Genomic DNA, 15279 nt, shown 5'->3' with positions numbered 1-15279 from the left:
CTCCTTAGGTTCAGTTTCTTGGTTCTGAGAAGGGCCTGTGAGGACCTTGTACACCGTAAGACAAACCAGTGTCTTCTTTCTAAACTCAGAAAAGAGCAGAGAAATAAGAGACACAGTGGACCACGTTCCCCTGCTGGAACTCTGAGCTGTCTAAGGGTTTACTGAAGAATATCTGAGAGGAGACCATTCCTCCATCGTGGAGTTAGGGACCTGGCTAAAGTCCTGTGTAGCATCCTTGAAGCCACCACCCCAAGAGGCTGATACATTGTATAAGTACCAATCTGGATCTTTTTCACCAGTCACTCTAGTACTACCGGTGGGCGAAGCGACATCACAGTTTCATCTGAGTGGGCCAAAGAGAATTTCAGGGTTCACACCACCTCGCTCCAGACAGTCCGGCACCATGCTCTGCCCCCTCATGAGTTAAAGCGCAGTGCTTCGCAGGGACTGTTCACCAGCAAACGCCCCACCCCTTATCTGCACCTACTTGGTCCCTAAACTGCAAAATCTAGGTCCTTTATTTGTGTCATCCCAACTCTCACCTGCACCTGACCCGCCCCTTATCTGTCTAGGAGTTGTTCCTCATTACCAAAATTCCACCCCCTCGTCTGCACGTTTTCCCCCAGTACCTCCTCTAGCCAGGCACAAACTTGCCCAAGTACCATTCGCCAGCACACGCTCCGCCCCTACTTGCCTACGCTGCCTTCCAAACCCACAGAACGCCCTTCATTAGCTAATGCCCCGCTTCTATTTCTTGGGACTGGTCTTTGCAGCAAAGCTCCCCATCACTTGCCATTCCCCGTCCCTTCCCAGCTCTGCTTCCTCCTCGCCCTCCTCCCACCGGTCCTCCTCTGCGGCCCGCCCATCACCCGCCCCTCACCTCGCTCCGACCCACAGCAGGAGGAACCGCCTTCCTCCCCTCCAGCCTATTACAGAAGGCATTTCCATTCCGCTTGTCCAATGAGAGTCTCGAGGTTGCTCCCCGCCCCGCGCCGTGCGTCAGGTTAAAGGCAGTCCCCCACACTGGACCCACGCTGGTCACATGCCATGTGGCGCCTCAGCGGTCGTCGGGGATTGTGCGCGGTACAGCGACTGAGCTGCGGGTGAGACACGGCGGGTGGCATCAGCGGATAGGGAGGGGCGGGACCGGTACAAGAGGTTTCTGGGTCTCTGCCATCTCTGGGCACGGGTGACAGCCCTCTCTGGAGCTCCTGCATCCCAAAATTTCTTGTAGGTGCCTCAGGTACCAAAAAAACCACTTCTGAGCTCTCCAAACCATGCATCCCTACTTCCTACGTCCATCAGAGCCTCTAAAGTAGTCCTGCCCTTCGGCGCGTGTCAGAGCATGCTCTCCCTAAGAAGCTGCTGTCCTAGCTCGAGTTGGGGTGACACCGGTACTCCAAAGGGGAACCAGGTTCAGGTCACTGTCCTGACCCACTTTCCCTTCTTGGACCTTTGGTGTTCCGAGAGCGAGTGGGTGGTCCTGAGTGTAGTTACTAAGGCTGTTTGAAGTAAAGCTAGGCTTTGATGTGGATTTTAACTGTCTAATTAATAATAGAGGCAGTTTATGGCTCTCATTAATAGATTTGCGCCCATCTCATTTTTGTTACGAGGCAGAGTCCTTTAGGGCTCCTCCACAAGCTGCAGTGTTCATAAAGTTGTGCCTCCTGGAGTCGAACATTTTGTAGCGACTCAATTAATAGAAAAGTAAAGATGTATTTAAAAAGTGTTTGACTTTTATTCTGATCCAAACCCTTATTTTATAGTGCTGCCAAACCCCTGTTAGTCTAGGTGAGGAAACATGGGGGTGTGGGTTTTCTGTGAGGGTGTGGGCGTTAGGAGTGTTTGAACTTGATAGCAGCCGTTTTATTTGTGAATGCAGTGACCAGAATGTAAAAAGAGTGAGCCATCCTACCTGGCCTTTTGTCTCTCAGTGTTGTCTTGCAGATCCTGTTCTGATGACCAACTGTTTCTTAAACTTTCTACCCACAATCTAGAATTTGCTGTCAGATAGGAAAACCAGTTGATTTTAGCATGTCTTCCTGCTTCTGCCAATGACTGAATTGGAGGGGTTTTTTATTATTGTTGTTTTCTTTTCCTTCTGTAATATAACCTTTAAAAGGGATATTTCTGAGATTTTAATAGTAAAAACTTCATAAAACGTACAGTTTGATATAAAAACTATTTTAAATGATGTTGTCATTACTTGTCAAGATTGCCCTGACAGCCGGGTGGTGGTGGCGCACACCTTTAATCCCAACACTGGAGGCAGAGGCAGGCGGATCTCTGTGAGTTCGAGGCCAGCCTGGTCTACAGAGCTAGTTCCAGGACAGGAACTAAAGCTACAGAGAAACCCTGTCTCGAAAAAGAAAAAAAAGATTGCCCTGACAAGACTATAACTCTTCATCATTTTTGGGTAGTCATTTCTCCCAGACTAAAAATTTATTTGCTTTTTATCTTTTTATTATCCATGTACATTCCTACACTAAATGTATCTGCTCACATGATAGTTGTGTACTGTCTTTTCCAAAGTCCTTGTGCTTTTAAAACAGATGGAGCATAGCTAGAAACTAGTCTTTTAGAAATGTCCAAGATCTTGGAAGATTCAGGGTACAGGTCCCCTTCACTTAGTTATCTGTATCCCGAGGGTTATTTATATATATTTCACTGCGGTACTTAACCAAACGACTTTCCAGGACGTTCACTAACTCTAACACCCTTCCTTTAAACTCCGCAGAGCGCACCACAAAGTGTGGAGGGGGAGGAGTGATCAAGCCTGTGAACGAGCTCTGCAGTATAAAGTGGGCGAAAAGATCCACGGCTTCACCGTCAAGCAGGTACCCACCCACCCATCCACCTTGCCACATTCTTTATGAATCGAGGTTGGTATACATTCTGCCGGCCGATGAGAGCTTGCAGAGAAGAGACTGCGGTTTCTGTCCTTGCCTCGCCAGGGCCTGGCAAGCTTCCTGACTCATGGCAGGTGCTCCAGGTGGCTTCCACATGAAATGATGGCCAGACCTTAATTGTACCCTTTAAAGCCTCAATCATTTCAGATATGAGAAAATGACCCTCACCTCCACTACCAAAGGAGGGCCTTTGTAGTCAGATACACTAACATGTCTGCAGCCAAGCCTGATCATTCCCTGTGATGACTACAGATGCTGCTTGCTGTTCCCTTCATCTCCTCCTTTACACTCTGTCATCAGTATACTGCCTCTAGACTTGCATGGAACCCTTTCTAGCTGTTTTTCTTGGAATTATAAAGAAGAGATGGTACACCAGTATTTACTTAATTTACATTAAAAATAGGTTTCACTGGTTCTTTTTCTTGTCTTTATTTTTTACTTTTAGGTTCAAACCTTCATATTACTTTTTTATTTATTGTAATTATTGAAAAATTTGAGCTGAGCATGTCGCTTAGTTGGTAGAATCCTTGTCAAGGATCCAGTAAGCCATGGGTTTGATCCCTAACACCATGTGAAAACCTGTTTGGTGGTATAGACCCATAAATGAACAGCAGAGACAGGAGGAGGATAAGTTCCCGGTCATTTTTGGATATTTAGCAAGTTCACAGCAACCTGGAATACCCTGTTTTGTATATATCCTGTCTTAAACACATACACATATGAAAGAAAATTCCACACGTCAAGTTTTTGGTCCCAGGCTTTATACTGTGCTTGTATTTAACAAATACAAGAAGGCAGAACCTTTAAACTAGAAAGCTGCATGCGGCTGCAGCAAAAACCAGAATCTGATAAGCATGAAGAAGTAAGCAAGGCCAGTGAAACTGGAGCACTAGTTCCGGGATAGGTCTTGGCATGATGAGTCACACAAGTGGGGTGAAAGCATTGTGAGCTCCCTGAAAGGCCACAAGAGGAATCCGATTTTGTAATACAAGTTGCTGGTAATGAAGACCTGGTTCAAATTGCTGTGATCTTTTCCTTACGTTTCAAACAAAAGAGAAGCAAGGAAGAAATGGTAATTCTTGTTTGAAAATAGTTCCCCTGAGCTGTGGTTGGGCAGGCATCACAGTACCTCCTGGTTTTAAGTACACTCTCGTCTATTTGAGTAAATTCAGAAACCTGAAATCAGCTGGATTTACACAAATATCAAGAGCCGAATTTATTCTTGTCATCTGTGTATCAGGGCCCCTAAGTTTGCATTAGGAGACTTGGTTTTAACTATAGTTCTGCCAGGAACTTCCTGTAGAGAAAAGAGAAGGATAAGGGTATAGCTATCATAGTATGGATGGTTTGTGACTGAATGAAAGAGGACCAGCTGATGTGAGTGTGTGACAGGATGCTGTATGTGTGCATGCACGCTTGTGCATGTGCATGCATGTGTGTGGATGTACGCATGTGTGTGTGCCACACACAGACGAGAACAGAGGCTGGCTCTCCTGGCTTGTTGAAGGCAGCCGTGCTGCGTCGGTGTGCTTGCTCACACTGCCCTTCTCTCCTCAGGTCACTCCTGTCCCTGAACTGTTCCTGACAGCGGTAAAGCTCAGCCATGACAATACGGGAGCCAGATACCTGCACCTGGCGCGGGAGGACAAAAACAACTTATTCAGGTGTGTGCTCCTTTGAAGAGTTTGTTCTTGAATGTCTGTCTAACACGTGTGCCATCTGTCCTGAAATGCTATGGAACAGTGTCCCTTTCTGGGCATAATGGCCCGTCAGTAAACCTAGTACTAGGGAAACAGAAGCAGGAGGATTGCTGTAAGTTCTAGGTGGGGCTAAGCTACATAGTGAGTTCCAGGCCGGGTTCAGCTGTAGAGCAAGAATCTTTTTCTACCTCTTCTCAAAAAGGAAGAGTGTATGAATTCATCTAAAGATTCTATCATCTAGATACAGTGCAATTTTACAGTATGACTCAGTGATTCATACATTATAGTCTTTAGCAAAAGACTGAGATAGGAGAATGATTTTTAAAGATGCAGGGTGGCCACAGGTTCCGGAATTCTGTTAGAGAATCTTAGGGTAACCTCTCCTCACCTGTTCGTCGTCTTTCCTTGCCCTCAGTGTCCAGTTCCGGACGACCCCGATGGACAGCACTGGAGTCCCCCATGTTCTTGAGCATACAGTCCTCTGTGGTTCTCAGAAGTATCCATGCAGAGATCCTTTCTTCAAAATGCTCAACAGGTCATTGTCCACATTTATGAATGCCTTCACAGGTAAGACTGATGTCCTGAATCAAATCATGTTTGCCCTATCATATTTTAGTAGGTGAATTAAATTATTTTCCAAGAGAAAAAGAGCCATTAATATAGTAGAGTAATTTTTGTAACTCCCTAGACTAGGTGAAAGATGCTAGAAACTCAATTGTTTTGGGAAAGCTACATCTTGGTTTAATTATAGAAATGGGAGTACTAGCTACTGGGGAGGTGGCTCAGTTGATAAAGTGCTTGCCATGAGCACAAGGACCTAACTTCAAAACTCCAGCACCCACGTGAAAGCCAGGGGCAGTGATGTGTACCCATAATCCTACTGCAGGAGAGGTGGAGGCAGGAGGAGCTTTTGTCTTTTCTAGCCAGTTAATCTAGCTGAATTGGTGAGCTCTGCGTTCAGTGTAAGACCCTGTGTTACAATGTAAGGTGCAGAGTGATTGACAAAAGTACCAGCCTTAACCTCTGGCCTCTTTAGTCACGCAAGCACATGTGTGCATACACCTAAGCACACAAGCACACACACACACACATGTATGTACACACACAGTTAATAAGTAAGTAAATGAAAACTGCAGTTTTAGAACAACGGTATGGGAGGGGTTTTTTTTTTTTTATAAAGTTCAAAACAAATTTGGAGATAGCCCTGTAGCATCTGCAAGACTGTGTAGTTAAATCAGTCAATCAGTCTTATCAATTAAACCAGTGGAGCATCCCATGTCAAGCAATTGATCAAAGGAAAGAAAAGGTCACTGAAGAGTTGGTGCTAGTGTCTGTTCAGAGAAGACATTGGGGTTCGGGAAAGGTTAAGGCTCCAAGTGATGAGCTGGGTGGAAATGCCAAGTGCAGGGTTTTCCCTTCTGTTTCAACGAGGGTTAAATACTGGAGGGTGTTAAGAAGTGACACATTTCCAGAGACATTTCATATGTTTTAAAATCTGTCTCTTCTTTTCTCCCTAGCTAGCGACTATACGATGTATCCGTTCTCCACACAAAATCCCAAAGATTTTCAGAACCTCCTTTCAGTGTATCTGGATGCGACTTTCTTCCCATGCTTGAGGGAACTGGACTTCTGGTATGCAAGGATTATTGTTTGATTTGGGCTTTAATATTCTGCTCAGCACCGCTTTTTATTTATCCACCTACTGTTTATTTAGGCAGGAAGGATGGCGTCTGGAACATGAGAATCCAAGTGACCCTCAGTCTCCCTTGATCTTTAAAGGAGTCGTCTTTAATGAGATGAAAGGGGCGTTTGTAAGTGTTCTTCCTCATTTCTACTGCATTATAATTATCTCTGTTTAAAAAAAAAGGATTTATTTGTATGTATCATGTTCATGGTATACAGGCTCTAACATACCATGGTACGTGTGGAGGGCAGAGGGCAGCATAAGGTGTTGGTCGTCACCTTCCACCTTGTTTAAGGTGGGCTCCCTTGTTTTTCACACCAGGCAGTCTGACCATTGAACATCCACATATTGTCCTTTTTCCATATCCCATCATGCAGTGGGAGTTCTACGTTTACAGAGGGTCGCTAACACATCCAGCTTTATGTGTGTTCTGGGGATTTGAGCTCAAGTCATCATACTTTTGCACCAAATTGTTTAACCACTCAACACCCCTTCCTCCTCCGTCACCAGCCCACCTTTCTAAAATTTTGAAATGTATATGCACATGAAATCTGAGAGACCTGTGGTTATTTAATATTCTCCTAACACCTTCAGTTGTGTGGTGTCAGTACTGAGAGCAGAACCCTTTGGTGGTAGGAGGGCCAGGTCTCATTACACATGACCTGGAATGTGAAGGCCTGCCCTGGCCAGCTTACTCTTTCGGAAGCACATGGGATGTTTGTATATACCAGGACCATCTCTGATTCTTGCGGCCTCTGTATAGCAAATTTGTTTTTATACTCCAGTTGCTATCATTTTGTTCATGATATCCATGGTAGTAACATCCTTGTGTCTGTATAGTTCGTGGCCCAACGAATTCTTGCACATCCATCAGTTGCTCACCATTCCCTTCTCTCTGACTTCACACTGCGCTTCTAAGAGAGCCAGCCCTGGGGTCTACAGTTTATGAAGAACTTGGATGCTAAATTAAACTGCACCCCTGTGGATTGTAGGTGGCATTGGCGTTTGATTTACATTACATTTTCATTAACTTACTTCTTTTCAATTTCAAGACAGACAATGAGAGGATATTCTCCCAGCACCTGCAGAACAAGCTTCTTCCTGACCATACATACTCTGTGGTCTCGGGCGGGGACCCACTGTGCATCCCAGAGCTCACGTGGGAGCAGCTGAAAGAGTTCCATGCGACTCACTATCACCCAAGCAATGCCAGGTAGTGTGGAGGGTAGAGTTTGGATGGTGGACCAATAGTTGACTTGCTTGCCTTCCTACGGTTCTTGCATTAAGTAATGTGGCTTCTCATTGAAGGAAAATGTGTTTGCTGAAAAGATTCATAGCTCTGGGTAAGATCGTGTTGCTTTAGTTCTCCTATAGCCTAAACTGAGGCCTCACTGTCAACATCCACAGCCGTAACTGTCACTTGGCAGCATTTAGTGGTTACAAACCACCTTTACAGTCACCTCTGCTGGAGTCCCAACTTCCCGCCCTGGTCCATGTCACGGTCTTATTACATATAGATTGTGAGTCATGGTGTCCACTCTAGAATTAATGTTCACCATATTCAAGAAGCCTTCTGTCTGTTGTCTTTGGCAGACTGAGTGCTCTGTATAGTGAATAAATGATATAATTGAATTTTATTTTTTGTTGTTCTTTTGCTCATTTGGTTAGTTATGTATATATTTGTGCATATTGATTGTTTGGTTTGGTTTGCCTTTTGAGACAAGGTCTCGCTGTGTAGCTCTGGCTGGCCTGAGATTCGCTATGTAGATCAGGTGGCCTCAGACTCACGGAGATCCACCAGCTTCTGCCTACTAAGTGCTGGGATTTAAAGGCTTATGCCACCATACCAGGCTAATAATTGAACTTTAAATGGCAGCTTCTAATAGAAAAGAAAGATTGCCACTATCGTTTGTAGCCTTTTCTCGTGATGATTACATAAGTGCATTATATTAAAAACATGCAGTCTGGTAATTGTAGCCTAATGCTGAATTTTATGAATTTCTTATTTTGGACTGCCAGTCTTAGATACATTCTAATATACATTGCATGCCATAGCAGCTTATTTGGTTTTTGCAATGCCTTTATAGCAGGTTCAAAATAAAATTAAATAAATTTTTGTTGCATTTAACTAAGTCCTCCTATGTGCTGTGTGGTTAGACTATCTCAAAGCAAAAATTAATCCCTCTATGTAGTTCCCATTCATGGGGAGATTACCTGTTATTGTTACAAGGTATATATATATATACCTCGCATCCTCCGTCTCATGCAAAATCCTTCCATGTTGATTCCTGTTCATTTCAAGCAAATAAGGTGCTATGCTCCCTGGAATTCCCAGGTTCTTCACGTACGGCAACTTTCCGCTGGAACAGCACCTGAAGCAAATTCATGAAGAGGCCCTGAGTAAATTTCAGAAAATGGAGCCTAGTACAGCCGTGCCGGCCCAGCAGCACTGGGACAAGCCTGTGAGTGCCCCATCCACTCTTTGTCAGTGTTCTTATCTTGCCTGTTAAATGTACTGAAACAAAGACGAGGATGACGTCGTGCTCATATATTGAGAGTTATCTTAGGATCTTCTGTGTTTCTAAGCTTTCCAAGGCTAAGATTGTGGTTATTTGTTAGACGCTAAGTTACTGCCAAGGGTTTGACCTGTCCAGATGACCTATGGCTGGTCCATGCTCAGTGCCTGCCTAAAGCATCATGTCATTTTGCAGAGAGAATTCCATATAACATGCGGCCCAGACTCGTTAGCTACGGATGCCTCTAAGCAAACTACTGTCAGCGTTAGCTTCCTCTTACCAGAGTAAGTATGTGTCGTAAGTATATGCTGGCGGACAGCAAGAAAATAGGCGGATTAGAAGGCTAGATAGTTCACCAATCGGGAGGGATTTAATGGACAGGTAGGACGATCCGGGAATCCAGCACTTTTTAGCAATAGAGAACAAATGCCAAGTTTTTAATAATATCAGAAATGGGGTTGGGACAATCAATTCTGCCAGTCAATCAAGGGAAAATTATTTTCTTATTGTATATACATACACACACATGTTCACACAGAGTTCAATCTGGCTTGGAACTGACTTACTAGCTAAGGATGACCTTGAACTTCAGCTCTTCCTGCTTACAATAAGTATGTGTCACCACCGCTGGTCTTTAATGTAGTGCAGGGAAATGCACCCAGGGTCTCGTGCATGCTAGGCAAGTACTCTACCAGCTGACCCACCTTCTCTACTTAGTATATATTAATGTGAATTGATTCAATAAAATTAAATACTTCCACAAAAGAGGCTGCTTTTAATTGTTTAGCTTTTGGGGGTTCACTGGTCCGCTCCAGGGGTAAGTGCCCCGTGAACGTTATCCTCGGGAGAATGTGCCACAAACAAGACTTTGCAACTAGAGATTTACTGAAGAGCAACATCAGATTCATGCCCTACAGAGCTCTTCAGAAAGGAAGAACAGAGCTCTTTTACCCAACCCGAGCTCTGGCCGCTGCCTGTAGCTCCCGTCTCTTACAGTGCTGATATGGTCCTGTTGCCAAACCTGCAGTATTTCAAAAGACATGGCAGTCCATCTTGTGGTAACATTTGATGTGACACCAAATTAATTTGTCGGTTCTGAGCTCCCCCACCTCATATAATTATTAAAGTAAAAATTCAGGAATCTTCAGTAGAAATTAGGCTTGATTGGAGATGCAGGTACTAATTTAAGAGTGGTTTCGAATAACTTTAAAAGCTCTTAGGGCTATAGAAATGGCTCCATCAGGAACATGCTTACTATGTAGGCAGGGGGACCTAAATTCAATCCGAGAACTTTAAACTGGGTATGGCGACACAAACTTGTAATCTAAGTGCCCGGGGCAGGGAGTGAAGATAGACAGATCCTCGGGTCGCTGTCCAGCCAGCCTAGCAGGGTCAGAAATTCCTGGTAAAAATAAAAGAGCCTGTCTGCGAAAGCAAGCTGGATGGCACCCAAAGATTGACTCATGAGGTTGTGTCGTGTGTACATGAGCAGCTACAAACACGTATAAATATGTTTACACACACATCTTAAAAAGGAAAATGTGGGTCAGGTGCTGATAGTTCATGCCTTTAATTCCAACACTCAGTAAGCAGAGGCTGTTGTTGTATCTCTATGAGTTCAAGGCCAGCCTGGTTTATGGAGCGAGTTCCAGGACAGATTCCAAAGCTACAAAGAGAAACCCTGTCTCGAAAAACCAAGAAAAAGAAAGAAAGAAAGAAAGAAAGAAAAGAGTATGTGTGTAGCCACCAGCAATTTCCCCTTGTGTTCCCTTCTTACCCACCCTCACTTATTCTTCCCCCCATGAAGCATCACTGACACCTTTGAAGCCTTCACGCTGAACCTTCTGTCTTCCCTCCTGATTTCTGGGCCTAATTCCCCCTTTTACAAAGCTTTGATTGAATCTGGACTCGGCACAGACTTTTCCCCTGATGTTGGGTAAGTTGCATTTCTTCCGTTGGATTTGGTTGACTTGCTTGGGACATTGGTTTGACTTATTGTTATGGATAGGATTTAATGTTGTTGAGGGGTGGGTGATTTGGTTGGTTTGGTGGAAACTGACATGATTGATACAGTTAATTTGATTGATTGACCTGATAATTTAATTGACTGACTGATTTGCCCAGGTTGGCCTTGCATTTTCAGTCTTCCTGCCTCAGTCTTTGGGGTAGCTGGCACTATAGGCTTGTTTGTGTTACAAGGCCTGGATTTATTGGCATTTTACCCCAGTACCTCTTACTTTGTGTCTTAAAATTCATTATCATTAAGTATTCCTTAAAATTCTAAGTTATTATCAAACTCAGCAGTTTACTGTTTGTAGGATTATTTTTTCATAATGCAGATAGGCTATGATTGTGCATTTGACTAGAAGTGTCTGAGAGCATTGCTTTGGTACTTTGCTTTAATGCATTCTTCAGTGGGATCCTGAGTCAGATGTCTTTAGGTGATATATCAGGAAGGTACATCACAAACGAAAGTACTTGGCTGATGCATTGTTTGCTTTTGTGTTCTAGATACAATGGCTACACGAGGGAGGCTTACTTCAATGTTGGCCTCCAAGGGATTGCTGAGAAAGATGTCAAGACCGTCAGAGAGATCATAGACAGGACAATCGAAGAAGTTATTGAGTATGTGCGAGGGTCCTGGTGACCTGCTTCCGTCCTTTCTTCATGCGTGTCCTGCAGGACGGAGACTGAGCCATCCCCACTGCAGGCACTGCCAACCTCCTCTCAGTATAACGTGTGACATGTGCTACTTCAGTTTAGTTATTTATATATTTGATTTATATTCTGGGTATTTTTAGCATACACAGTAATGGATGGTGTGACATTTTCATGTGTGTGTATGTGTGCATATGATTTGTTCTTGCTGTCCCCCATCTTTATGCCCCACCCCTTTCTCCTTCCTTCCCTATTTAGTTCGCCCTTATATGTCACTTGTTTGTTTCAGTATTACCGCTGCCACCGCTTGCTTCCAAGACCTCTTTCTTCACAGCATCTCACTTGTTATTTGGGTGTTTTTAGGAAAGGATTTGAAGATGATCGGATTGAAGCTTTACTTCATAAAATCGAAATCCAGATGAAGCATCAGTCTACCAGCTTTGGCCTGGCGCTGACGTCAGTATGTGATCTTGTTGCTACTGCTACTTTCCCTTTTTGTTTCGATTTTGGTTTTATAACTAATAACTCTTTCTGAGTTTTTTTTAATTGATGTATTTTATTTTTATTTGAAACAAGTCGTGCCATGTAGCCCAAGCTCAGTTCTCTTTCAGCATCCTGGATGCCAGGGTTATGGTGTGCACCATGATGTTCCCCAGAATTGTAGTTCTTGACAGTACTGAATATATTGACGAGCATTGATAATTAATTATTTATTTGAGCTTTGAAACAATGCAAATATGTTCATGATTTAGTTTCAAATCATTTACAAATATACTTATAATTTAGCTTTTCTTTCCTTTTAAAGATGTTTTTAAGTGTACGTGTAAGGGTGAATGCCTATGAGAATTTATGTGCGCTGTGTGCATGCAGGAGCCGTTGGAGGCCAGGAATGGCACTGGATCCCCTGGGAACTGAACGTGGGTCTTCTGTAAGAGTAGTAGTTGTCTTTACCACTGAGCTGCCTTGCAGTTCTTTTCATTATTCTTGAATTAGCTTGTTTAATTGGCTTTTAGTCTTGTTCTCTTTTGTTTGCCTGTGCATATGTATGTAAGTGTGCAAGTGAATGTGTGTACGAAGGTGTGTGTGTGTGAGTCTAGATGTCTATGTGGAAATCTGGGGGGCAATATCAGATGTTGCTCCTCAGCTACTCTCCACCATTTCTTTCTTAAGACAGGGTCTCTCTCTGGCCTCTCACCAAGTAGGTGAGACGGCCTGGCAATGAGCCGTAGGAACCCACCTCTCTCCACCTTCCCGACATGTAGCACCAGGCTTGGCTTTCATCTTTTTCATATGGGTCCTGGAGCTCAAGTACTTGCACAGCAAGTACTTCGTCATCTAAGCTATTTCCCCAGCCCCTTGATTGGCTGTTTAGGAATATTGTGTTCTTACATGAAATAGATTTAGGCTACTAGGGATTGAACCCAGGGCCTTGAACATACCAGACAAGTACTGCACAAACTGAACTATGTCCCCCCTCCTCACCATGATGTGTCTAAGTAGACACTGGTATCATAATAGACTGTCAACCTTTGGTGCTTACTGGGGCCGCCTAGTTTTTCTGAGGTGATAACACTGCCTGGATATTTAAATTTCTTTGTTGTAGTATATAGCCTCTTGCTGGAATCATGACGGGGACCCCGTGGAGCTCCTGCAGATGGGAAATCAGTTGACTAAATTTAGGCAGTGCCTTAAGGAAAATCCAAAATTTTTACAAGAAAAAGTAGAGCAGTATTTTAAGGTAAGAAAACTGGAGAAACTTTTGTTTATAACTCGGTAGTTAGAGTTCAAGATATTGAAAAATACGAAGTTATTGAAATATGTGAACTTAAGATCATAATTTATGTAAGTTTCTGTTATTAAATTATGTGTGTATGTATGCATATGTAATAAGAAATACATGTGCTTACATGCATTAAATTCTGCTTTCTAGATTATAGTACATGTTCAGCACTTAGTTCGTTACAGTAATATTTAAGTATAGAGTGAATTATCAATGCCTGATTCCTTCTTTCTAACAAGTTGTACTTGGCTGTGTATTTTCTGTTGTACTCTGCTTAATTACTGAGAGTCACACTGTTACCTGTTTTGAAAGATAGCTTTCTCGTAAGAATTGCCATTGATTGGGACAAGGAATGTGATCATTTAACCAATGATTTCTGTGTCCTGTATATACCCCTCATACACACTTCGAGTCTTGGCATACACACCCAGGCTAGTTTCTCGGCCTCTCTGTCTCTCTCTTCCTCTTGAGTATTGGGATAACAGGCAAGTCCACCGCATCCAACTCTTGGGAGTTCTTACTGTATACTAATCCACAGGCCTCCCTTTGCTGAACGTCATATACAGATGCTTCACTGTTGAGGTAAATAACAGAAGCATGCTAAGAACATCTGCTATTTTTCCTGTATATTTGGTCAACATCTGGTTTGTTCACTTACTTTATAAACTGATGAATTGTTAAGTATTGTGTCAGAGGTGGACATGGTAGCCCATGCCTGTCATCCCAGCACTGGGAAACAGAGGCAAGAGGATCAGGAGTCCAGGGTCATCCCTGGCTGCTTAGAAAGTCTGAGGCCAGCCTGAGCTACCTGAGACCCTGTCTCAAGGCAAACAAAAGATTATAGCTCTAACCCTTCGGAAATTCATAGTACTAGATAAAAATTAAATTTGAGTTCTCTTATCTCTAAAATAATTCAGAATATTAGAAAGTACAGGTTTTCTTTACACCCAAGATGTACATTTTGGGAAAGACAATGGTTACAGTTGGCCCAATGGTAGTAATAGCACCTATGGCTCCTGTGCTGACTGACCCTATAGCAGGTATGGCTGCAAGTGTTTTAGATGGCCTCTGTGCTCATAGCTGCCCGGCAGCCCCAGTGAAATTCTTGCTATCTGAGAGGTGGATAAACAGAACTGTAGACCCAGGTGCGCGCTGCTCTTGGATGTTCTAATTCATTTGGATTTCATTTCACTCAATTGTGTTTTAATCTGGGTTGTTGTTGCCATGGTGCCGGCAGAACAATCAGCATAAGATGACTTTATCCATGAAACCGGATGACAAATATTATGAGAAACAAACACAAATGGAGACGGAAAAGCTAGCGCAAAAGGTGAATTCTCTCTCCCAGGCGGACAAGCAGCAGATCTATCAGAAAGGTCAGCGGGGTTGGGGTGACGCGGCTTACTTGATTTGATGTGATGCATCTGATTCTCATTATTGGCCTGATATTTCTGGAGCATGAACTCAGGGTGCTGTGTGAGCTGGGCAATGCATTCCCGCTAAGCTCTGTCTCTAACCTCTTCACTGTTTATTTTGAGATAAAAATTTAACACTGCCGCTGGGTAGCTGGGATTATAGGCTTGTGCCTGCAAGCCTGGGAATGCAATTAATTATATCAGTAGTTCTCAAATGAAAGCCACTGTGCCTGTCTTCCCCTACACCCCCCCCCCCCAAAAAAAGGAACCCAGTACTTGACAACAGGACAGTTCTGCTTGTTTTAAATGCCATACATGTGTCTTAATGCTTGCACTTTCTCCACCCTCCATACAAGCTAGTTAACTTTTCCTCCTACTTGTTAGAGGCAAGGTATTTTTTGGACACCTATAGACTTACAGATGTGTCATAATGGGTTCTAACCATGACATTTGGCCATATCAGAAAATTCACATTATGGATCATTCGTTTCAGTTCCCAGTTCCAGGTTATAGGCCATCCATCATAGGGAAGTTCAGGTGGCAGGAACGTGAGCAGCTATCACCACACATCCCAGAGTCCAGATCAGAGTGCAGAGAATACGTGCATGCCCGCTAGC

General features: G+C 43.6%; 1 protein-coding gene across 1 annotated transcript in view; it reads left to right on the top strand.

Moving 5' to 3' along the window:
• Nucleotides 1-1009: 1009 nt before the first annotated feature.
• Nucleotides 1010-15279, top strand: part of Pitrm1 (pitrilysin metallopeptidase 1) — a 30537-nt gene continuing 16267 nt past the window's right edge. Inside the window, exons 1-14 of the mRNA XM_041630820.1 lie at nt 1010-1103; nt 2738-2837; nt 4467-4573; nt 5025-5176; nt 6127-6241; nt 6324-6420; nt 7346-7506; nt 8629-8755; nt 9005-9093; nt 10617-10745; nt 11321-11434; nt 11831-11927; nt 13071-13205; nt 14485-14623. Of these exons, the coding sequence (XP_041486754.1) occupies nt 1048-1103; nt 2738-2837; nt 4467-4573; nt 5025-5176; nt 6127-6241; nt 6324-6420; nt 7346-7506; nt 8629-8755; nt 9005-9093; nt 10617-10745; nt 11321-11434; nt 11831-11927; nt 13071-13205; nt 14485-14623 (1618 nt within the window). The 5' untranslated portion in view covers nt 1010-1047. The remainder of the gene's footprint in view (nt 1104-2737; nt 2838-4466; nt 4574-5024; nt 5177-6126; nt 6242-6323; nt 6421-7345; nt 7507-8628; nt 8756-9004; nt 9094-10616; nt 10746-11320; nt 11435-11830; nt 11928-13070; nt 13206-14484; nt 14624-15279) is intronic.

This window comes from Microtus oregoni, unplaced genomic scaffold (genome assembly GCF_018167655.1).
Source record: "Microtus oregoni isolate MIOR12 unplaced genomic scaffold, Mior012 000035F_ref0000213, whole genome shotgun sequence".
NCBI lineage: Eukaryota > Metazoa > Chordata > Mammalia > Rodentia > Cricetidae > Microtus > Microtus oregoni.
The sequence above is the reverse complement of the archived record's forward strand: the minus strand, read 5'-3'. Positions and strand labels throughout refer to the sequence as shown.